The sequence below is a fragment of the Mytilus galloprovincialis genome, chromosome 8, assembly GCF_965363235.1.
Source record: "Mytilus galloprovincialis chromosome 8, xbMytGall1.hap1.1, whole genome shotgun sequence".
Taxonomy (NCBI): Eukaryota; Metazoa; Mollusca; class Bivalvia; order Mytilida; family Mytilidae; genus Mytilus; species Mytilus galloprovincialis.
In genome coordinates, this window is record NC_134845.1 from 72,621,731 (window position 1) to 72,647,509 (window position 25,779).

Consider the following 25,779-nt stretch of genomic DNA (forward strand, 5'->3'; position numbering starts at 1 on the left):
CATGGCCCATTATTTTTCAAAATGACCCATTGAATTTATTTCAACATTAATAACTCTACCTTATTTCCATAAAATCCAGTATGGCCTTAGCCACTTCCTCAACAGTTTGTAACAATTCTGGATCAGTGGGTTGTTCTATAGGTGTGGTCACATCTGGCACTACAGTCTGACTGCTGTCAACACTGATCATTGACCTCAACATCACCTCTTCTCCCCCACTCTCTGCTGTAATACATTAAAATACACACCCATTAGGTTAGTCATCACATTTAAAGTCACAGTTGATTGAAATCACACAAACTCCTTCTTGCATTCCAGTTTTGAAATTTTTAATCTTTTACATAACTAAATCCCATCATATGAAAATTGAATTTCCTTCAGTGAACACAGTATTTAATGCACAAAAGTCATTTCATAACAGATTTCAAAGAAAATAGCTGCAAAATATTTCTAATTTTACATGTGAAATCCCTACAAAATATTTTGAATGCATTATTTCCTCCTTGATACATTCATGACGACCCATTGATACAACATCTGACACAAAAATTTAACAATACTTTTAGATATTTGGATGATATATTGGCTCTCAAAAATTACAACTTTGATGTATACTCAAGAAATTCATCCTGTTGAACTAACTTTAATTAAAGCTGATACTGACAATGACCACTACCCTTTCCTCAATCTTGATATCTATACCATTAAAAGGAAGCTTAATACAAAACTAGAGGCTCTTAAGAGCCTGTGTCGCTCACCTTGGTCTATGTGCATACATATATTAAACAAAGGATACAGATGGATTCATGACAAAATTGTATTTTGATGATGGTGATGTGTTTGTAGATTTTACTTTACTGAACATTCTTGCTACCTACAATTTTCTTTATCTACAATAAACTTGGCCCTTTAGTTACACAGAGGAAAATAGAAAATAGAAATACTTTTAAAATACAATTAATCTATAAAAGACAATAATGAAAGGACATTCAGTATAATAAATTAAATAACACATAGCTGAGAGGGTGATAGAGCAGATTGGTACCCCTCGAAAAAAGCATCGTCAACCTTGGCTTTGCCGCTGTTGACAATGTTTTCTTGGGATAACAATCTGTTTTTAATAAAGTGTCATACATTTCTCTACCAGATATGAGGCCTTTTTAAAAGGGATTTCCCCAGATATTTAGATCAAATCAATAACAATATTCTTTTTCTAAGCCCGATCCTTGTATGTATAGTACTAACCCAATGCTCCATGAATATCTCTGTCTTCTGCTATCAGTGTTAGTGTATCTGTAATATTACTTCTGTACTGTAATAAAGTTCTGGCAACATTCTCGTTATCTTGGGCAGCTAGTAACATAAGATTCTCTAACAGTTTCTTACAGTGTTCATAAACTAAAGCTCTCATGTGATCTAGACCTAAAAATACAAACAATTTAAATGACATCAGGGATTGAAGTCATAAAACTTTGCTCAGTGCTTGGAGCACAAAAATCAAGCTTGAAACATGAAATGCAGTATTTTGATTGGTTGATTCTTGAGTCTGAGTACAAAAATCATGCTAGAAAGTTTTATGACTGAAAGGCAAGGTGTGCATCATTGAGACAGTATAACAGACATCATTGAGACAGTATAGCAGACTACATTGAGACAGACAGTATAACAGACATCATTGAGACAGTATAACAGACATCATTGAGACAGTATAACATACATCGTTTAGACAGTACATGTATAACAGACATCATTGAGACAGACAGTATAACAGACATCATTGAGACAGTATAACATACATCATTGAGACAGTAAAACAGAAATCATTGAGAAAGTATAACAGACATCATTGAGACAGTATAACAGACATCATTGAGACAGTTTAACAGACATCATTGAGACAGAATAACAGACATCATTGTGACAGTATAACAGACATCATTGAGACAGACAATATAACAGACACCATTGAGACAGTATAACAGACATCATTGAGACAGTATAACATACATCATTGAGACAGTATAACAGACATTATTGAGGCAGTATAACAGACATCATTGAGAGAGTATAACAGACATCATTGAGAGAGTATGACAGACATCATTGAGAGAGTATAACAGATATCATTGAGACAGTATAACAGACATCCTTGACACATACAGTATAACAGACATCATTGAGACAGTATAACAGACATCAATGAGACAGTATAACAGACATTATTGAGAAAGTATAACAGGCATCATTGAGACAGTATAACAGACATCATTGAGAGAGTATAACAGACATCATTAAGACAGTATAACACACATATTGGAGACAGTATAACAGACATCATTGATACAGACAGTATAACACATCATTGAGACAGTATTACAGACATCATTGAGACAGTATAACAGACATCATTGAGACAGTATAATATACATCATTGAGACAGTAAAACAGACATCATTGAGACAGTATAACAAACAACATTGAGACAGTATAACAGACATCATTGAGACAGTGTAACAGGCATTATTGAGACAGTATAACAGCTAGACATCATTGAGACAGTATAACAGACATCTAAGATATTCTTTTTAACCTATAAAAGTTTCCAAACCAAAGGGAGCACACAAAATTGGTGTAAATAGAGAATATATATATATATATATATATACGAGTCTAAATTGAAAACTACCTTCAAACCTATGATTGCGTTGGATAAAAACCGCAATTTTTATACGTGTGCATGTAAAACAAATTTCGTTGTAGAAGGGTCTAAAAACAGCACAAACAACATTTTCCAAAAGACCAAAAAAGTGAAAAAGTATATTTAAACAAAACGCATTTGACTAACAGGTCAAACAACTGATGTTCTTTAACCTTGTGTCAAAATTTCATAGATTTTTATTTACTTAAACTAAAGTTATAGTGCGAAAACTAAGAACATGCTTATTTTGGCCCTTTTTGGCCCCTAATTCCTAAAATGTTGGGACCAAAACTCCCAAAATCAATCCCAACCTTCCTTTTGTGGTCATAAACCTTGTGTTAAAATTTCATAGATTTCTATTCACTTTTACTAAAGTTAGAGTGCGAAAAATAAAAGTATTTGAACGACGCCAACATCATACCAATACACGACCAAAAATTTTTGCGGTCGTAAAAAAGCTGCACAACTTTTATTCCTTTTCTGATGCATAACAAAAAGAAAAAAAGAAAAAGAAAAAGAAAAAGAAAAAGAAGAAAAAGAAAAAGAAAAAGAAGAATAATAAAAATCATAAGAACTGAGCAAAAACAATAAGTCTCCAAACTTTGTTTGGGAGACTTAATTAATACATAAGAGTAATATACAAAATAAAAATAAAATAAAATTACACCCAAGTCCATTGATGCTTTTGGAGTATTTTCACAACATGAAGTTATACAAATGAAAATACTTAAACCGAATGTATTTCCGTTACATGAACCATTGAAATTAGGAAAATATTGCATTAAAATGAATTTTTTAGGTAGGTGGTTTTTTTTTTATTTTCTATTCTAGTGCATTATTGGCATATTTAATGATTTCAATAAGTCAACATGATGACTCTTTAATTGTCAACTGCTATTTGACAATTTGACAGTAGCTCAAAACCTTAACCAGATGCTCCGCAGGGCACAGCTTTATACGACCGCTGAGGTTGAACCCTGAACAGTTGGGACAAGTATGGACACAACATTCAAGCTGGATTCAGCTCTAAATTTGGATTGTAATTAAATAGTTGACACAGCATAGATTTCTGACACACAATGAATGTGGTCTAATGAACTTAAAAATTTTTTTTTTGCCTTTGAGCAATTCGCTATGCTGTTAAATATTAAACCTCTCAAAAAAATGTTTGAAGAAATTTTCTTTTTATTTATGAAATCTGAAATGAGAAAAATTGAACACAACCTCAAAGTTATGGTGCGAAAACCAAGAATAATGCTTATTTGGGCCCTTTTTGGCCCCTAATTCCTAAACTGTTGGGACCTCAACTCCCACAATCAATCCCAACTTTCCTTTTGTGGTCATAAACCTTGTGTTCAAATTTCATTGATTTCTATTTACTTATACTAAAGTTATTGTGCAAAAATCAAGAATAATGCTTATTTGGGCCCTTTTTTGGCCCCTAATTCCTTAACAGTTGGAACCAAAACTCCCAAAATCAATTCCAACCTTCCTTTTGTGGTCATAAACCTTGTGTTTAAATTTCATAAATTTCTATTTACTTAAACTAAAGTTACAGTGCAAAAACCAAAAGTATTCGGACAACAACAAGACGACGCTGACACCAGCGAGATACCAATATACGACCAAAAAGTTTTCAATTTTTGCGGTCGTATAAAAATGGTAAATGTTGGGTTTGAGAATTGCCCTCCTCAGATTTTCTCAATTTATAAAGGTTGTTTTTTTAAATATTAAGACAATTGCAATTTACCCCTATATTCTATTTTTAGCCATATTGGTCATCTTGGTTGGCAGGCTGGGTCTTCAAACACATTTTCAAACAAGATACCAAAATGATGATTGTGGTCAAGGTTGGTGAAATTTTGCTGAGTAATAGTAGGTCCAAAAAGAAATTTTTTGTCAAAGTTAATGACAACATACAACGACTGAAGTGACGAGAAAAGCTCACCTGGCTCTTGGAGCGAGATGAGCTAAATAACAAACATAATTTGATCAAAATCATAAAACACATTTATAAATATTTAAATTGATCTCAGAACAGACTATATATATCCATACCCATACATATGGAGTTGTTTGTGCCTTACCAATCTAAGCAAGAGTTGTGTCCCTTTGTCTCTCAAACTTCATGTTTTCATTTGAAGCAAACCAGGAATATTTCTCTGGTCCAACTGACTTCAAGATAACAGCTTTTTTCCATATGGCTAAAATTATCTTTTTAAATGACTAACTGCACATTTATTCTTGCAATAAAGTTTGATCCTTTATGGCCAAGTAAATGCAGAGAAAAATGAAAATAAAATTTATGACGAGGCCAATTAAAATTTATTGATAGATTTTCATCCCCGCCTGCCCCGTTTTTTTTTATTTTTAGAAATTTACGATTTTCGGATTTTGTTCATTTCCGTTCCCAGTAACCATAAAAAAATTTGGTTTCCTTCAAAACTTCCTGTTTCAAATTTTGATTTTTGTATTTCATTGAGTAATTTTAAAATGATTCTGCATAACAAAATCATTTACCGAGAATAGAGAATGATTACGCGAAGGACATGAAATAATCGGGTTACAAGTAAAACGCTGTGTCCAAGAACGCAAATCGCGGCATGACACAAATTTCTCTGATTAGAAAACCGGTGATTTTTTTATGGATAAAATCACTTTGTGGCAGGAATCTTGGACTGTGAATTATTCCCAATTATATCCAAATAACAAGAATTGTGAAATACATTGGTACAAAAACATAACTGGATTAAATAAATTGACACAAGCACGAACTTGTTTGATTTATGACAGTATATATTGAGTTAAAAAATTCAGCAAACATACACTTAGATTACTCATGGCTATTTTTTTTTTTTTTTTGACAATCAGCAAACACTTCTGTGCCATTTTTCTCAATAAAATCATTTAACGACTTCTTCTCTTTTTGTTAAGTTTTACATATTAATTAAATTGTATTTGTATCTTTAAGAAGAATCATAAAAGTACGTACCAACCCAATTTTTTTCAAAACTCAAACGGTTTGAGTTTTCATTTTATTCTGTAATTGTAATTCTTTTGTTGCATACCAATGCATATTTGTTTCATTTTATGAAGACAAAAAAAAAACATTGCTTAGAAAGACAAATAAATTTGGTGAAGGTAGTCCAACTAAAGAGAGCATTTCTCTATGTTTTTGCTGTTTACTAAAAATAGGTTTCTAAAGCAGCAGTTACATTTTGTTTTTTTAACAATTATTTCATCGTCTTTGATATTTTATTGATAACTTTTGTTTACAAGTTGGGGTTTATACAATAGTTCAAGAAAAATACAAAATTATTTTTGTAGAAAAAAGCAAAGAAAAAAAAAGAAAATAATCAGAAAAAATTAATTGTGTCTTTTGGCCTGTGACTTTCTGTCCTACATTCCATGTAGAACAGTGGTTGCCAATTCGAAATTTTTATTTACGATTTGAAAAATTATGTACGATTTCATATACATGTATATAATAAATGACATAAGCTTATTATTAGACGTGCATATATATGAATGAGGGTTTCATAAGAAATAAAAATTAAAAAATTAAATTCTCCCACCAGCCCCATTTTTTTCAAAAATTTGGATGAAAATCTACTAATTAATTTTAGTTGGCCTGAGGTTCACATAGAGCCTCTGTGGCAGGACTGCTACATTCTGATGATTTTCCAAATCTGTTCTTACATTGGTATTTCCTTTTAAGAGTAAAACAATATTTTTTAGTACATTACCAGCTATAAATTGGGTAATTTATATTGCCTATGCCTGGATTAAAGTGGCACAGTCTTTCAGAAGTTAAAATATATTTTTTTTTTTTTTTTTTTTTTTTAGAAAAGTGCAATGAGGCAAGGGATGTTTAAAATAGCACCACATTGGTCATTTGGAAGTGGGTCTAACCACTTACCTAAAAATATAAGATGTAACATCAATGGAAGATGTGCAGACCAGTCGATCTCCAAACCATCCAACACCAAATCTGTCAGAAACATCACTGCCATGTTACTTCTGAAAACATAAATCATTGGATCATCAACAATAAAGCATAATAGATCAAGCTAAAATATGGTTTTTGGTTAAGAGAAATGTTTAAACTTAAAATATTGCCAGTTCATAGAATTGAAAAATGGTGCAAATTTGTAAAATTTGAGGTCAAAGTACGGTAGTAGATTTTTTTTACTAGCAATAAAATGTTCAAATGGGGCTATAAAAATTCAGAAAATAAAATCTGAATTGTGAAATAGGCAAAAGACTGCCCCTTAAACAAAAGAATAAACAATAGCAGTTCATTTTTGAATCAATTTTAAAAAAAACTGTATTCACCAAATGCTATTTTGTTAGTGAAATTTAAGTGGACAACAAGAAAAATACAAAGAAGAAACAGGAAATGGCTTTCAATTTATATTTACCACAATAAAGTTTAGAATGGAAATGGGGAATGTGTCAAAGAGACAACAACCCGACCACAGAGCAGACAACAGCAGAAGGTCACCAACAGGTCTTCAATGCAACGAGAAATTCTCGCACCCGGAGGCGTCCTTCAGCTGGCCCCTAAACAAATATATACTGTTTCAGTGATAATGAACACCATACTAAACTCCAAATTGTATAAATACATTAAAAAAACCAATTCTTATTTGGTTTCTTCAAAAAAAGAATAGAAGTAAATTTTGTTTCTGCTTATTTAATTCTGTTGCTAACAGCAAATATTCCATATAGTTGCTGAATAAAAATATAGGTTAGCATAACTTTTTCTGTTGAGAACATTGAGATTGTTTGGGCAGGAATTTTGAGATCAGCAGTTTTTGCAGTTTATTTCTATCTTCAATAATATCTAAGATAATAACAAATAAACTGCTATGGCAAGCGCAGCTGGAAATGACCTCAGAGGTGCAACCCTGAACAGTTGAGGCTAAAAAGACACAATATTTTAACTTGATACAGGTCTTCATTTGGATTGTATTTAAATATTTGACACGTACATTACCGGTATATGTTTCTGACACAGAATAAATGTAGTCAAAGAACTAGAAATTGGTTATATGATTTGAACTTATATTCAATTAAATAGATTGTAGATTTGGTCGGGTTGTTGTATCTTTGACACATTTTCCATAAGGAAGATAATCAGTCAGTGGAGCAATGTATTAATTATTACCCGTGGAAGTCAGGAGTAGGATGAAGATTCTCAGGAAAATAATTAGTCAGTGGAGCAAAGTATTAATTATTACCTGTGGAAGCCACATTGGAGAAAAGTTTTAATTATTACCTGTGGAAGCCAGGAGTAGGATGGAGATTCTCAGGAAGATAACCAGTCAGTGGAGCAAAGTATTAATTATTACCTGTGGAAGCCAGGAGTAGGATGGAGATTCTCAGGAAGATAACCAGTCAGTGGAGCAAAGTATTAATTATTACCTGTGGAAGCCAGGAGTAGGATGGAGATTTCAAGAAAGATAATCAGTCATTGGAGCAAAGTATTAATTATTACCTGTGGAAGCCGGGAGTAGGATGGAGATTCCAAGAAAGATAATCAGTCATTGGAGGAAAGTTTTAATTATTACCTGTGGAAGCCAGGAGTAGGATGGAGATTCTCAGGAAGATTATCAGTCAGTGGAACAAAGTACTAACTAGATATCATTGAGATGGGCGCCATCTCTGTGGGCCCCGCTGTGAATAATGTGCATTAAAAAATTGTATCTTTACCATAGGACATGGGTTTGTCAACTGAAATCAAAGTTTTTGACCTTGACCTTTGACCTAGGAAGTTGTAAATAAATTATGACACACCCTTTGGTGTTGGTTTATAAACATGTCAAGTATAAACTTTGAAATGATAACGGTTCTCAAGATATAGAGCGGACACGATCTTTACCATAGGACATGGGGTTGTCAACTGAAACCAAAGTTTTTGACCTTGACCTTTGACCTAGGAAGTTGCACATAAATTATGACACACCCTTTGGTGTTGGTTTATATACATGTCAAGTATAAACTTTGAAATGATAACGGTTCTCAAGATATAGAGCGGACACAATCTTTACCATAGGACATGGGGTTGTCAACTGAAACCAAAGTTTTTGACCTTGAACTTTGCCCTAGGCAGTCGTTCATAAATTATGACACACCCTCTGGTGTTGGTTCATATACATGTCAAGTATAAACTTTGAAATCATAACGGTTCTCAAGATATAGAGCAGACACGATCTTCACCACAGGACACAGGGTTGTCAACTGAAATGAAAGTTTTTGACCTTGACCTTTGACCTAGAAAGTTTTACATACATCATGACACACCCTCTGGTGTTGGTTAAAATGGATGTCAAGTTTAAACTTTAAAATCATAACGGTTCTCAAGATATAGAGCGGACACGATCTTCACCACAGGACACAGGGTTGTCAACTGAAACCAAAGTTTTTGACCTTGACCTTTGACCTAGGAAGTTTTACATACATCATGACACACCCTCTGGTGTTGGTTAAAATGGATGTCAAGTATAAACTTTGAAATCATAACGGTTTTTAAGATATAGAGCGGACACAAAGTTAAAGTGTTACGGACGGACGGACGGACAGACGGACGGACGGACGGACGGACAGACTGATCACTATAGGGCGACCCGCCTTAGTCGGCGGGGCCCTAATTATTACCTGTGGAAGCCAGGAGTAGGATGGAGATTCCAAGAAAGATAATCAGTCATTGGAGCAAAGTTTTAATTATTACCTGTGGAAGCCAGGATTAGGATGGAGATTCTCAGGAAGATAATCAGTCATTGGAGCAAAGTTTTAATTATTACCTGTGGAAGCCAGGAGTAGGATGGATATTCTCAGGAAGATAATCAGTCATTAGAGCAAAGTTTTAATTATTTCCCGTGGAAGCCAGGAGTAGGATGGAGATTTTTAGGAAGATAATCAGTCAGTGGAGCAAAGTTTTAATTATTACCTGTGGAAGCCAGGAGTAGGATGGAGATTCTCAGGAAGATAATCAGTCAGTGGAGCAAAGTATTAATTATTACCTGTGGAAGCCAGGAGTAGGATGGAGATTCTCAGGAAGATAATCAGTCAGTGGAGCAAATTTTTAATTATTACCTGTGGAAGCCAGGAGTAGGATGGAGATTCTCAGGAAGATAATCAGTCAGTGGAGCAAAGTATTATTTATTACCTGTCAGAGCCAGGAGTAGGATGGAGATTCTCAGGAAGATAATCAGTCATTGGAGCAAAGTTTTAATTATTACCTGTGGAAGCCAGGAGTAGGATGGAGATTCTCAGGAAGATAATCAGTCAGTGGAGCAAAGTATTAATTATTACCTGTGGAAGCCAGGAGTAGGATGGAGATTCTCAGGAAGATAATCAGTCAGTGGAGCAAAGTTTTAATTATTACCTGTGGAAGCCAGGAGTAGGATGGAGATTCTCAGGAAGATAATCAGTCAGTGGAGCAAAGTATTAATTATTACCTGTGGAAGCCAGGAGTAGGATGGGGATTCTCAGGAAGATAATCAGTCAGTGGAGCAAAGTATTAATTATTACCTGTGGAAGCCGGGAGTAGGATGGAGATTCCAAGAAAGATAATCAGTCATTGGAGCAAAGTTTTAATTATTACCTGTGGAAGCCAGGAGTAGGATGGAAATTCTCAGGAAGATAATCAGTCAGTGGAGCAAAGTATTAATTATTACCTGTGGAAGCCAGGAGTAGGATGGAGATTCTCAGGAAGATAATCAGTCAGTGGAGCAAAGTTTTAATTATTACCTGTGGAAGCCAGGAGTAAGATGGAGATTCTCAGGAAGATAATCAGTCAGTGGAGCAAAGTATTAATTATTACCTGTGGAAGCCAGGAGTAGGATGGAGATTCTCAGGAAGATAATCAGTCAGTGGAGCAAAGTATTAATTATTAACTGTGGAAGGCGGGAGTAGGATGGAGATTCCAAGAAAGATAATCAGTCATTGGAGCAAAGTTTTAATTATTACCTGTGGAAGCCAGGAGTAGGATGGAGATTCTCAGGAAGATAATCAGTCAGTGGAGCAAAGTTTTAATTATTACCTGTGGAAGCCAGGAGTAGGATGGAGATTCTCAAGAAGATAATCAGTCATTGGAGCAAAGTTTTAATTATTACCTGTGGAAGCCAGGAGTAGGATGGAGATTCTCAAGAAGATAATCAGTCAGTGGAGCAAAGTTTTAATTATTACCTGTGGAAGCCAGGAGTAGGATGGAGATTCTCAGGAAGATAATCAGTCATTGGAGCAAAGTATTCATTATTACCTGTGGAAGTCAGGAGTAGGATGGAGATTCTCAGGAAGATAATCAGTCATTGGAGCAAAGTTTTAATTATTACCTGTGGAAGCCAGGAGTAGGATGGAGATTCTCAGGAAGATAATCAGTCAGTGGAGCAAAGTACTAATTATTACCTGTGGAAGCCGGGAGTAGGATGGAGATTCTCAGGAAGATAATCAGTCAGTGGAGCAAAGTATTCATTATTACCTGTGGAAGCCGGGAGTAGGATGGAGATTCCAAGAAAGATAATCAGTCATTGGAGCAAAGTTTTAATTATTACCTGTGGAAGCCAGGAGTAGGATGGAGATTCTCAGGAAGATAATCAGTCAGTGGTGCAAAGTACTAATTATTACCTGTGGAAGCCAGGAGTAGGATGGAGATTCCAAGAAAGATAATCAGTCATTGGAGCAAAGTTTTAATTATTACCTGGGGAAGCCAGGATTAGGATGGAGATTCTCAGGAAGATAATCAGTCAGTGGAGCAAAGTATTAATTATTACCTGTGGAAGCCAGGAGTAGGATGGAGATTCTCAGGAAGATAATCAGTCAGTGGAGCAAAGTATTAATTATTACCTGTGGAAGCCAGGAGTAGGATGGAGATTCTCAGGAAGATAATCAGTCAGTGGAGCAAAGTTTTAATTATTACCTGTGGAAGCCAGGAGTAGGATGGAGATTCCAAGAAAGATAATCAGTCATTGGAGCAAAGTTTTAATTATTACCTGTGGAAGCCAGGAGTAGGATGGAGATTCTCAGGATTGGAGCAAAGTTTTAATTATTACCTGTGGAAGCCAGGAGTAGGATGGAGATTCTCAGGAAGATAATCAGTCAGTGGAGCAAAGTTTTAATTATTACCTGTGGAAGCCAGGAGTAGGATGGAAATTCTCAGGAAGATAATCAGTCAGTGGAGCAAAGTATTAATTATTACCTGTGGAAGCCAGGAGTAGGATGGAGATTCTCAAGAAGATAATCAGTCAGTGGAGCAAAGTTTTAATTATTACCTGTGGAAGCCAGGAGTAGGATGGAGATTCTCAGGAAGATAATCAGTCAGTGGAGCAAAGTATTAATTATTACCTGTGGAAGCCAGGAGTAGGATGGAGATTCTCAGGAAGATAATCAGTCAGTGGAGCAAAGTATTAATTATTAACTGTGGAAGGCGGGAGTAGGATGGAGATTCCAAGAAAGATAATCAGTCATTGGAGCAAAGTTTTAATTATAACCTGTGGAAGCCGGGAGTAGGATGGAGATTCTCAGGAAGATAATCAGTCAGTGGAGCAAAGTATTAATTATTACCTGTGGAAGCCGGGAGTAGGATGGAGATTCTCAGGAAGATAATCAGTCATTGGAGCAAAGTTTTAATTATTACCTGTGGAAGCCAGGAGTAGGATGGAGATTCTCAGGAAGATAACCAGTCAGTGGAGCAAAGTATTAATTATTACTTGTGGAAGCCAGGAGTAGGATGGAGATTCTCAGGAAGATAATCAGTCAGTGGAGCAAAGTATTAATTATTACCTGTGGAAGCCAGGAGTAGGATGGAGATTCCAAGAAAGATAATCAGTCATTGGAGCAAAGTTTTAATTATTACCTGTGGAAGCCAGGAGTAGGATGGAGATTCTCAGGAAGATAATCAGTCAGTGGAGCAAAGTACTAATTATTACCTGTGGAAGCCAGGAGTAGGATGGAGATTCCAAGAAAGATAATCAGTCATTGGAGCAAAGTTTTAATTATTACCTGTGGAAGCCAGGAGTAGGATGGAGATTCTCAGGAAGATAATCAGTCATTGGAGCAAAGTTTTAATTATTACCTGTGGAAGCCAGGAGTAGGATGGAGATTCTCAGGAAGATAATCAGTCAGTGGAGCAAAGTACTAATTATTACCTGTGGAAGCCAGGAGTAGGATGGAGATTCCAAGAAAGATAATCAGTCATTGGAGCAAAGTTTTAATTATTACCTGTGGAAGCCGGGAGTAGGATGGAGATTCTCAGGAAGATAATCAGTCAGTGGAGCAAAGTATTCATTATTACCTGTGGAAGCCGGGAGTAGGATAGAGATTCCAAGAAAGATAATCAGTCATTGGAGCAAAGTTTTAATTATTACCTGTGGAAGCCAGGAGTAGGATGGAGATTCTCAGGAAGATAATCAGTCAGTGGTGCAAAGTACTAATTATTACCTGTGGAAGCCAGGAGTAGGATGGAGATTCCAAGAAAGATAATCAGTCATTGGAGCAAAGTTTTAATTATAACCTGTGGAAGCCGGGAGTAGGATGGAGATTCTCAGGAAGATAATCAGTCAGTGGAGCAAAGTATTAATTATTACCTGTGGAAGCCAGGAGTAGGATGGAGATTCTCAGGAAGATAATCAGTCATTGGAGCAAAGTTTTAATTATTACCTGTGGAAGCCAGGAGTAGGATGGAGATTCTCAGGAAGATAATCAGTCAGTGGAGCAAAGTATTAATTATTACTTGTGGAAGCCAGGAGTAGGATGGAGATTCTCAGGAAGATAATCAGTCAGTGGAGCAAAGTATTAATTATTACCTGTGGAAGCCAGGAGTAGGATGGAGATTCCAAGAAAGATAATCAGTCATTGGAGCAAAGTTTTAATTATTACCTGTGGAAGCCAGGAGTAGGATGGAGATTCTCAGGAAGATAATCAGTCAGTGGAGCAAAGTACTAATTATTACCTGTGGAAGCCAGGAGTAGGATGGAGATTCCAAGAAAGATAATCAGTCATTGGAGCAAAGTTTTAATTATTACCTGTGGAAGCCAGGAGTAGGATGGAGATTCTCAGGAAGCTAATCAGTCATTGGAGCAAAGTTTTAATTATTACCTGTGGAAGCCAGGAGTAGGATGGAGATTCTCAGGAAGATAATCAGTCAGTGGAGCAAAGTACTAATTATTACCTGTGGAAGCCGGGAGTAGGATGGAGATTCCAAGAAAGATAATCAGTCATTGGAGCAAAGTTTTAATTATTACCTGTGGAAGCCAGGAGTAGGATGGAGATTCTCAGGAAGATAATCAGTCATTGGAGCAAAGTTTTAATTATTACCTGTGGAAGCCAGGAGTAGGATGGAGATTCTCAGGAAGATAATCAGTCATTGGAGCAAAGTTTTAATTATTACCTGTGGAAGCCAGGAGTAGGATGGAGATTCTCAAGAAGATAATCAGTCAGTGGAGCAAAGTTTTAATTATTACCTGTAGAAGCCAGGAGTAGGATGGAGATTCTCAGGAAGATAATCAGTCAGTGGAGCAAAGTTTTAATTATTACCTGTGGAAGCCAGGAGTAGGATGGAGATTCTCAGGACGATAATCAGTCAGTGGAGCAAAGTATTCATTATTACCTGTGGAAGTCAGGAGTAGGATGGAGATTCTCAGGAAGATAATCAGTCAGTGGAGCAAAGTTTTAATTATTACCTGTGGAAGCCAGGAGTAGGATGGAGATTCTCAGGCAGATAATCAGTCAGTGGAGCAAAGTATTAATTACTACCTGTGGAAGCCAGGAGTAGGATGGAGATTCCAAGAAAGATAATCAGTCATTGGAGCAAAGTTTTAATTATTACCTGTGGAAGCCAGGAGTAGGATGGAGATTCTCAGGAAGATAATCAGTCAGTGGAGCAAAGTACTAATTATTACCTGTGGAAGCCAGGAGTAGGATGGAGATTCCAAGAAAGATAATCAGTCATTGGAGCAAAGTTTTAATTATTACCTGTGGAAGCCAGGAGTAGGATGGAGATTCTCAGGAAGATAATCAGTCATTGGAGCAAAGTTTTAATTATTACCTGTGGAAGCCAGGAGTAGGATGGAGATTCTCAGGAAGATAATCAGTCAGTGGAGCAAAGTACTAATTATTACCTGTGGAAGCCGGGAGTAGGATGGAGATTCCAAGAAAGATAATCAGTCATTGGAGCAAAGTTTTAATTATTACCTGTGGAAGCCAGGAGTAGGATGGAGATTCTCAGGAAGATAATCAGTCATTGGAGCAAAGTTTTAATTATTACCTGTGGAAGCCAGGAGTAGGATGGAGATTCTCAGGAAGATAATCAGTCATTGGAGCAAAGTTTTAATTATTACCTGTGGAAGCCAGGAGTAGGATGGAGATTCTCAAGAAGATAATCAGTCAGTGGAGCAAAGTTTTAATTATTACCTGTAGAAGCCAGGAGTAGGATGGAGATTCTCAGGAAGATAATCAGTCAGTGGAGCAAAGTTTTAATTATTACCTGTGGAAGCCAGGAGTAGGATGGAGATTCTCAGGAAGATAATCAGTCAGTGGAGCAAAGTATTCATTATTACCTGTGGAAGTCAGGAGTAGGATGGAGATTCTCAGGAAGATAATCAGTCAGTGGAGCAAAGTTTTAATTATTACCTGTGGAAGCCAGGAGTAGGATGGAGATTCTCAGGAAGATAATCAGTCAGTGGAGCAAAGTACTAATTATTACCTGTGGAAGCCAGGAGTAGGATGGAGATTCTCAGGAAGATAATCAGTCAGTGGAGCAAAGTATTCATTATTACCTGTGGAAGCCAGGAGTAGGATGGAGATTCCAAGAAAGATAATCAGTCATTGGAGCAAAGTTTTAATTATTACCTGTGGAAGCCAGGAGTAGGATGGAGATTCTCAGGAAGATAATCAGTCAGTGGTGCAAAGTACTAATTATTACCTGTGGAAGCCAGGAGTAGGATGGAGATTCCAAGAAAGATAATCAGTCATTGGAGCAAAGTTTTAATTATTACCTGGGGAAGCCAGGATTAGGATGGAGATTCTCAGGAAGATAATCAGTCAGTGGAGCAAAATATTAATTATTACCTGTGGAAGCCAGGAGTAGGATGGAGATTCTCAGGAAGATAATCAGTCAGTGGAGCAAAGTATTAATTATTACCTGTGGAAGCCAGGAGTAGGATGGAGATTCTCAGGAAGATAATCAGTCAGTGGAGCAAAGTTTTAATTATTACCTGTGGAAGCCAGGAGTAGGATGGAGATTCCAAGAAAGATAATCAGTCATTGGAGCAAAGTACTAATTATTACCTGTGGAAGCCAGGAGTAGGATGGAGATTCTCAGGATTGGAGCAAAGTTTTAATTATTACCTGTGGAAGCCGGGAGTAGGATGGAGATTCTCAGGAAGATAATCAGTCAGTGGAGCAAAGTTTTAATTATTACCTGTGGAAGCCAGGAGTAGGATGGAGATTCTCAGGAAGATAATCAGTCAGTGGAGCAAAGTATTAATTATTACCTGTGGAAGCCAGGAGTAGGATGGAGATTCTCAGGAAGATAATCAGTCAGTGGAGCAAAGTTTTAATTATTACCTGTGGAAGCCAGGAGTAGGATGGAGATTCTCAGGAAGATAATCAGTCAGTGGAGCAAAGTATTAATTATTACCTGTGGAAGCCAGGAGTAGGATGGAGATTCTCAGGAAGATAATCAGTCAGTGGAGCAAAGTATTAATTATAACCTGTGGAAGCCGGGAGTAGGATGGAGATTCCAAGAAAGATAATCAGTCATTGGAGCAAAGTTTTAATTATAACCTGTGGAAGCCGGGAGTAGGATGGAGATTCTCAGGAAGATAATCAGTCAGTGGAGCAAAGTATTAATTATTACCTGTGGAAGCCAGGAGTAGGATGGAGATTCTCAGGAAGATAATCAGTCAGTGGAGCAAAGTACTAATTATTACCTGTGGAAGCCAGGAGTAGGATGGAGATTCCAAGAAAGATAATCAGTCATTGGAGCAAAGTTTTAATTATTACCTGTGGAAGCCAGGAGTAGGATGGAGATTCTCAGGAAGATAATCAGTCAGTGGAGCAAAGTATTAATTATTACCTTTGGAAGTCAGGAATAGGATGGAGATTCTCAGGAAGATAACCAGTCAGTGGAGCAAATTATTAATTATTACATGTAGAAGCCAAAGAGTAGGATGGAGATTCTCAGGAAGATAATCAGTCAGTGGAGCAAAGTATTAATTATTACCTGTGGAAGCCAGGAGTAGGATGGAGATTCTCAGGAAGATAATCAGTCAGTTAAGCCAAGTTTAAATTATTACATGTGGAAGCCAGGAGTGGGATGGAGATTCTCAGGAAGATAATAAGTCAGTTAAGCAAAGTTTAAATTATAACATGTGGAAGCCAGAAGCAGGATGGACATTCTCAGGAAGATAATCAGTCAGTGAAGCAAAGTATGAAATATTACCTGTGGAAGCTGGTAGTAGGATGAGATTCTCAGGAAGATAATCAGTCAGTGGAGCAAAGTATTTATTTTTACCAGTGAAAGCCAGGAGTAGGATGGAGATTCTCAGGAAGATAATCAGTCAGTGGAGCAAAGTATTAATTATTACCTGTGGAGGCCAGGAGTAGGGTGGAGATTCTCAGGAAGATAATCACTTAGTGGAGCAAAGTACTAATTTTTACCAGTGAAAGCCAGGAGTAGGATGGAGATTCTCAGGAAGATAATCAGTCAGTGGAGCAAAGTATTAATTATTACCTGTGGAAGCCAGGAGTAGGATGGAGATTCTCAGGAAGATAATCAGTCAGTGGAGCAAAGTATCCCCCATAAGCTGGCATTGGTAAAGGATAAGGCTGTGGAGTCTCACTTCTCCTCATCTCCCTTGCTGGGGAAGCCATAAGTAGGTCAACATCATCTAAAAAACATAAGTTTGATCATTTCTATCATTATTACTTCAGAAATATAACAATATAATTGAGAATGGAAATGTAAAGAGACTACTTTTATGTGTTGTATCTTATGTTCTAAGTGTTCTTGTTAGAATCTGATAGCAGAGTGATACAGTCAAGTAAAGAGGCTACTTTTGTGTATAGCATTCTAGTGTTCTAGATAGAAAGCCTGAAAGCAGAGTGACTACGTCAAGAGAGGGGGCTACTTTTGTGTATTGCATCTAGTGTTCTTGTTAAAATCTGAGAGCAGAGTGACACAGTCAAGTAAAGAGGCTACTTTAGTGTGGTTGTGTCTTGTGTTCTAGTTAGAATCTTAGAGCAGAGCAAGTTATTTGACAACCCGGAGGGAATTAAAAACCAGATGCTCCGCAGACACAGCTTTATACGACCGCAGAGGTTGAATCCTGAACGGATGGGGCAAGTATGGACACAACATTCAAGCTGGATTCAGCTCTAAATTTGGATTGTGATTAAATAGTTGACCCAGCATAGGTTTCTGACACAGAATGAATGTGGTCTAATGAACTTAAAATATTTTTTTTGCCTTTGAGCAATTCACTACGCTGTTGAATATCAATCCTCTCAAAAAAATGTTTGAAGAAATTTTCTTTTTATTTATGAAACCTGAAATGAAAAAAAAATTTAACCACCCACCGTCATATTCACATTGGATTCCGAAAGATATCCGGATACAGATAAAGATAAAAGATTGGACTCTTTTTGACAGTTAAGTTGACAGTAATATTTGTATAATACTTCTTGTAAACTTTTGTATAATAAATATTGTTAAATTTTATTATTGATTTGTGTCTTTTGTTGGCTACAATTTAAAGGCGATTTCTGGCCGTTACAGTAGTAAAAGTGAATATACATTGTATATTGTAGAAAACAATGATTTAAGTTGATTCAACTACTATTCTGGACAAAGAAAGATAATTCCAATTGAAAATTTCTTGCTATTGCACAATATTGTGCAATTAGATATTTCTTGCTATTGCACAATACTGTGCAATTGATAATATTTGCTACTGCACAATACTGTGCAATTGAAGATTTCTTGCTATTGCGCAATACTGTGCAATTGAAAATTACTTGCTATTGCAAAATACTGTGCAATTGAAGATTTCTTGCTATTGCTAAATACTGTGCAATTGAAAATTTCTTGCTATTGCACAATACTTAATATAATAATTTTGGATCCTGATTATAACCAACTTGAAAACTGGGCCCATAATCAAAAATCTAAGTACATGTTTAGATTCAGCATATCAAAAAAGCCCAAGAATTCAACTTTTGTTAAAATCAAACTTAGTTTAATTTTGGACCCTTTGGACTTTAATGTAGACCAATTTGAAAACGGGACGAAAAATTAAGAATCTACATACACAGTTAGATTTGGCATATCAAAGAACCCCAATTATTCAATTTTTGATGAAATCAAACAAAATTTAATTTTGCACCCTTTGGGCCCCTTATTTCTAAACTGTTGGGACCAAAACTCCCAAATCATACCCAACCTTCCTTTTATGGTCATAAACCTTGTGTTTAAATTTCATAGATTTCTATTTACACATACTAAAGTTATGGTGCAAAAACCAAGAATAATGCTTATTTGGGCCCTTTTTGGCCCCTAATTCCTAAACTGTTGGGACCTCAACTCCAAAAATCAATCCCAACTTTCCTTTTGTGGTCATAAACCTTGTGTTCAAATTTCATTGATTTCTATTTACTCATTCTAAAGTTATTGTGCGAAAATCACGAATAATGCTTATTTGGGCCCTTTTTTGGCCCCTAATTCCTAAACAGTTGAAACCAAAACTTCCAAAATCGATCCCAACCTTCCTTTTGTGGTCATCAACCTTGTGTCAAAATTTCATACATTTCTATTCACTTAAACTAAAGTTATAGTGCGAAAACCAAGAAAATGCTTATTTGGGCCCTTTTTGACCCTTAATTCCTAAAATAGTGGGACCAAAACTCCCAAAATCAATCCCAACCTTCCTTTTGTGGTCATAAACCTTGTTAAAATTTCATTCATTACTAAGGTAATAGTGCGAAAACTAAAAGTATTTTGGTCATGTTGACATATTTGTAGCTTTTCTTTGCTTTATATTATTGCTGTGTACAGTTTATCTCTATCTATAATGATATTCAAGATAATAACTAAAAACTGCAAAATTTTCTAAAAATTACCAATTCAGGGGCAGCAACCCAACAACAAGTTGCCCGATTGGTTTGAAAATTTCAAGGCAGAGAGGTCGACCTAATGAAGAGTTTTAATCTAAGCAGATTTGCTCTAAATGCTTTAGTTTCAGAAATATGAGCCAACCAGGTGCTCCACAGAGCACAGCTTTATACAACCGTACTAACATTCCCCATTTCCATTCTCAATTTTATTTTAAAGTTATTGTGCAAAAATCAATTGTTTTTAGATGCTGATGATGACGACGTGGTACTAATATACGACTTTTAGCGTTCATATAAAAACAACAGCTTTATAACATAATCTAGGATACAAGAATTTCTTTATTTGGTAAAACAAGAAAAGAAACTCAAATAAAACTTTTAACATTGAAGTCATTTAAAAAACTTACCCATTAGAAACTGATCCTGTGTTGATTCAGAACTTGAATTACTTCTTAGGGACATCGTGGACTCTGTTAGCAAGGTACTGAGAGTGAAAAAAAACATTCATTCACATTCTTAAGACCCTCTATTAAGCTGTTTCAAGTTAGTATTTTATCATAAAATTGAATACAGTTAACTTAATATATTAATTGTGGCATGACTTTAAACATGAAAAGTTTGTAAATTTAACAAATCATTTTTATTCCTCATGGTCTTCAAGATTGATTAAAAAACTTAATAAGAGAAAAAAAAAACTACAATAATTGTAACATTCATGAATTTCTAAAAAGCACTGAATGTAACTTGAAATAGGTAACTGTAAACCTCCAAATATTCAAGACCAAATTATTTTTGCATCTTTCAGATTAGAAAAAATATGTGAATGTGCAACAAAGAACAAAAAACATAATGTAGGTGTGCTTCCCGCTGTAACCTTTAATTCTATATATACATGTATGTATCAAATACAAACATAATAACAATAATATCATAATTCCAATTACAAATTCACATTTAATCATCCGTGAATACACATCTCTTCTTTAGGCTATAGCGAGAGTCGATGGTCAGAAAAATGACCGCACGGGTTTTAAGTTCAAACAAATGGTCACATGTCATGAATATTCACCCCGTTTTTACAACTCATACAAGACTTTATATATGTTGAACTTGAATCACACCCGGTTTTTACAACTCATACAAGACTTTATATATGTTGAATCACAACCGGTTTTTACAACTCATATAAGACTTTATATATGTTGAATCACACCCGGTTTTTACAACTCATACAAGACTTTATATATGTTGAATCTCATCACATCCGGTTTTTACAACTCATACAAGACTTTATATATGTTGAATCACACCCGGTTTTTACAACTCATACAAGACTTTATATATGTTGAATCACACCCGGTTTTTACAACTCATACAAGACTTTATATATGTTGAATCACACCCGGTTTTTACAACTCATACAAGACTTTATATATGTTGAATCACACCCGGTTTTTACAACTCATACAAGACTTTATATATGTTGAATCACACCCGGTTTTTACAACTCATACAAGACTTTATATATGTTGAATCACACCCGGTTTTTACAACTCATACAAGACTTTATATATGTTGAATCACACCCGGTTTTTACAACTCATACAAGACTTTATATATGTTGAATCACACCCGGTTTTTACAACTCATACAAGACTTTATATATGTTGAATCACACCCGGTTTTTACAACTCATACAAGACTTTATATATGTTGAATCACACCCGGTTTTTACAACTCATATAAGACTTTATATATGTTGAATCACACCCTGTTTTTACAACTCATACAAGACTTTATATATGTTGTGTTATTCAGAAGGCCCACAGGAGATTTATATAGTTTTAACTGATGAAAACAAAGAGCATTTATTAATATATATATATCAAATTATGAAAGACAAGAGAAGAAAAAAAAATCAAAAATGTCATTAATCATTTATATAATGTTTTTTTTAAATATCTTTTAAAAATTTAGTTATTCCAACCCTTCGTACAGAATGGAATAATTCATCAAAAATTTAATTCTTGCAAAAGGGCTAGAACTGACAAATGAGAAAAGCTAAAATCGTGAAATTTTAACTTAACCTCCATTAAGTAACAGGAAACAAGATATCTTAATTTGAATAAATTTATTCAAACTGTAAATTCAGAAATTATTGCATGCATTAATTATTGCAATTTTGTCATTTCATACTTAAGGAAAGGAGGCTATAGGGTACCAAAAAAAAATCAGCAAAACATTTGTTTTTTCATTACAAATTTTATTTTTTACACTATAGTTGTTACTTTATGATATGGTACACAAATTAACCAAAAAAATCAATCAGTTTTGGCCCCAGATTACTTTTAAAATGTTGATATCACTGAAAAAGCTCCAAATTATCTCCCTTTGGTAAAAAAAATGACATTCTTTTGCATCAAAATTGAAATAACTTTTTTTAACTCATCGGTGACCTATATTTTTTATTATTTTTTTTCAAATGAACTGTTCTTAAACTAAACTACTGTAAAAGAGCGAAATCCTATATTTAAAAAAATAAATGATTTAGACCCAGTGTACGACCCCTTAAAGGGAAAATACACGATTTTTTACTTATGGTTTAAATTTGTTCATTATGACATAATATATATATTCACAAAGTTTTATGACAGTAATGTATGTGCAGTAATAAAGGAGAAATTCAATAACTAATGAAAAAATATTAACTACTTCCTGCATAATAATATTCGATTTATTTTTATAGACAACACAAAAAGTTATATTATTTTTTTAATTAATGCTTTTTCGAACTGATAAGGTGAACAAATTAAAGTACATTAGTCTGTAAAGACAATATTATGGTGTACTCTTATTGACCTTTAACTATCTACGTTATGACTAGGTTTATACAATGTGTGTATTCGTGGTTCTGTGGCAATACTTGGGGAAGGCTTGTTAAAAGGTAAAATGTTATTTGCACTTCGGTATTTAACCAGGCCTAGCTTCGAGGGCACACTTTGCCACGTGTGACTGTCTTAATTCGGATCAGTGGAATATAAATCAAGAGGGAGCATTTAATACACATATTTAAAATACATATTCAAGTTTGTGACAAATAGAAATTGATCGCCGCGGAATTATTTATTAATTTAATTATACAGTCGAACCTCGTTGTGTCGAAGTTGAAGGGCCAGACGAAAGTATTCAACTCATCCGAGGTTTGACTCATCCGAGGTCGATTGTGACGTCCTATATTTGAATTTATTAATTTAATTATACAGTCGAACCTTGTTGTGTCGAGGTTGAAGGGATCAGACGAAAGTATTCGACTCATCCGAGGTCGAGTGCGACGTCATATACAATGTATTTGAAATGTATGAAATACCAATAAGTGATTTCTGTAAACTAGATGCATGTTTATTGATCATTGTGCTTTTTTCGATATGATTGTGTATTTATATTCCGTATTTTTAAGATTCAATCTCACAAATAAAATCAATACACAAATATTTACAAAGGTCAGTCACTATAAATTATGGAATGACTCACGAAAATATTTTCATAACTAATCTTTAAAGAATGTGAAGTGTTCATAGATTAAAAAGACCGACTCATAATAATTAATAAAATATTTTAATCCTTTTAATTATTGTTCTTATTCTAATGGTTAATTTAACCTCAGCTTGGGTCATTAAAATTCGTTTCGTTTGGAGACGGGTCGCTACTCCAGGCCGCAAGTTCCAATTGAAGATAGACTTTGTATATATTGCGATCTCTGACATGTAGAGACTGAGAAACATTTTCTGATGGTGTGCCCTTTATATGCAGATATACGATATGATTTATTTTGTGAATGTAATTATTTAATTGAGAATTTTGAAACAATGCATATGGACGATAAGTTTATATTTATAATGAGATCCGAGCAAATTCAGAAATGTCTATGTAAAATTTTGCAGAAATGTTTTATGAGAAGGAAATTATTTACATTTGATTGAAGAAGTACATTTTTATTTTGATAACCTAGTTTTTGTCTAAGTTTTAAACATTATGCATATTTGTTTTTCTCAAATCTTTAAAATAAGGTATTTTTATTTATTGAGATTAATATTTTTATTATATTTATTTCTATTTTAGAAGACAATTGATAATTTTTTAATAAGAACTCTTATAGTGTTTTTCATATAATTAGTACTATCATTTTATATTTTTACAAATAGCTTTTTTTTGAAAGCGATTTTGAAAAAGTAATTTATTAGATTTTTAACTCTAGAAATATTTTATACAAATTTAACATGCAGTTTATTGTAAATATGTACATGTATGCTTTTAAAGTGTCTCATATGTCAAATGTTTGGCTGGGCATTGATTGAATTTTAAAGATGTTACTTAATTTACTTGTATATATGTACTGTATCAATCGATGTGTGACACTCAAATAAAATATATATTTATTTTATACCAAGTGAAATAGGTTCAGTACATTCAAGTACCGCTTGGATGATCAAGAAAGGTGTTGATTAGCGGTCATCATAAACATGTCATTTTAACTGTTTTACAAACAAGTATGTTTACACAGCTTTAATCACTTATGGAATTTACACAGCTTTAATAACTTATGGAAATGAATAGGTTAAACAAGAAAAACAAACGTTATGAATTTTATTTTTAAAGTTTTTATTTCTTTCGATTTTTTTTTTAATTTTGAACTTCGAGACAGGGTCAATTTACATCAATTTTACATTGACGGGACTTAAGAATTACCTCGACTTAACCGAGAACTTGAATCATCCGAGTTGGACTAACCAGAGGTTAAAATGCATTGATCAAACGGGAATTATGCCGGGACCGAGAAATTACTTCGACTCATCCGAGTTTTCGACACAACAAAGTTCGACTGTATTTGGTGCTTTTATTTATTTGAATTAAAATTAGTTAATTTACTATAAGAAATAAACAATTTTCAGTTAAAGTCGGGAAATTAAATTCATGTGTCAGAATGAAATGATATACTGTAAAAGTACTTTTATTCGTGGGGTACCAATTTTCGTAGTTTTCGTCGATGACTTTATCCACGAATTTAAGTGTCCAATAAAATAAAACAACCTTTGTCCAAATCAAGAAATGGAAAGATCCCCCTCAGTAGGTTTGACTACTGATATGATCTAGAGGATATATTGAAGAACGTCAAATCTTAGAGTACTTTAATAGCAGTCATAGAACTACAACCGCATGCAGGATTATACCCATTTAATCTTTAATAACCTAAACTGTACAGCTGGATATTTTAATTCTCATAAAAAACTTTTTTGATCAATAAAGTCAGATTTCCGGTATTGATATGCTAGTATGATAAAGTGTTCATTTTATATTCTCATAGTTCTCGTACATATGGGAAATAATAATTTCATGCTGGGCTTGATTTTGAATAGAATTATTTGACAATTCAAGGTACGTTTATAGCCTTGTTATGTTACTGTTTTCTTTAGGTGACATGTTTATGGCCTAATTTACACCTTTTATGGTCTTTGATCTGTTGATCACTTTATCACGGGTTAACTAGTGTTATTACTACAATTCACACTGGTCAAGGTTTACTTTGCAATTTCCTTCAATCCAGACTATTTGGTGACCTTTGTTTCTAAAGGCTTTAATTTTTCAATTTTTTTTTAGAAAATTAAAACCCACGAACATGTAAATATTGCATGGTTTTTGAACGGACAAGATGGTAAAATGGCGACATGCAGAGGATTGATAATCTAAATTTGAAATCGATGGTGATCTCTTATCTAGCAGAATAAAACTTTAATATCTATGAAGTTGAGTACTTTTGTACAGAATGGACATAATATAGAAATTTAGAAATGATCCATGTAAACTTGTCACTCCTTTAAATAAAATTATTCTAAAAGGTTACCTATTTAACACTGTAATAAGATCATTGAATATTGTTTTTATTGGTATAAATATTGATTTTATCAGTA

The 25,779-nt window shown here is 34.6% G+C and overlaps 1 protein-coding gene across 7 annotated transcripts in view; it reads right to left on the bottom strand.

Moving 5' to 3' along the window:
- LOC143042521 (protein furry-like) overlaps positions 1–25,779 on the bottom strand; it is a 373,316-nt gene that overhangs the window by 218,104 nt on the left and 129,433 nt on the right. For all 7 annotated transcript variants that reach the window (XM_076214885.1, XM_076214883.1, XM_076214882.1 and 4 more), the window contains 5 exons: positions 20,221–20,297; positions 17,436–17,592; positions 6,618–6,718; positions 1,246–1,422; positions 60–225 (listed from right to left, as the gene is read on the bottom strand). In XM_076214885.1, the coding sequence (XP_076071000.1) occupies positions 60–225; positions 1,246–1,422; positions 6,618–6,718; positions 17,436–17,592; positions 20,221–20,297 (678 nt within the window). The remainder of the gene's footprint in view (positions 1–59; positions 226–1,245; positions 1,423–6,617; positions 6,719–17,435; positions 17,593–20,220; positions 20,298–25,779) is intronic.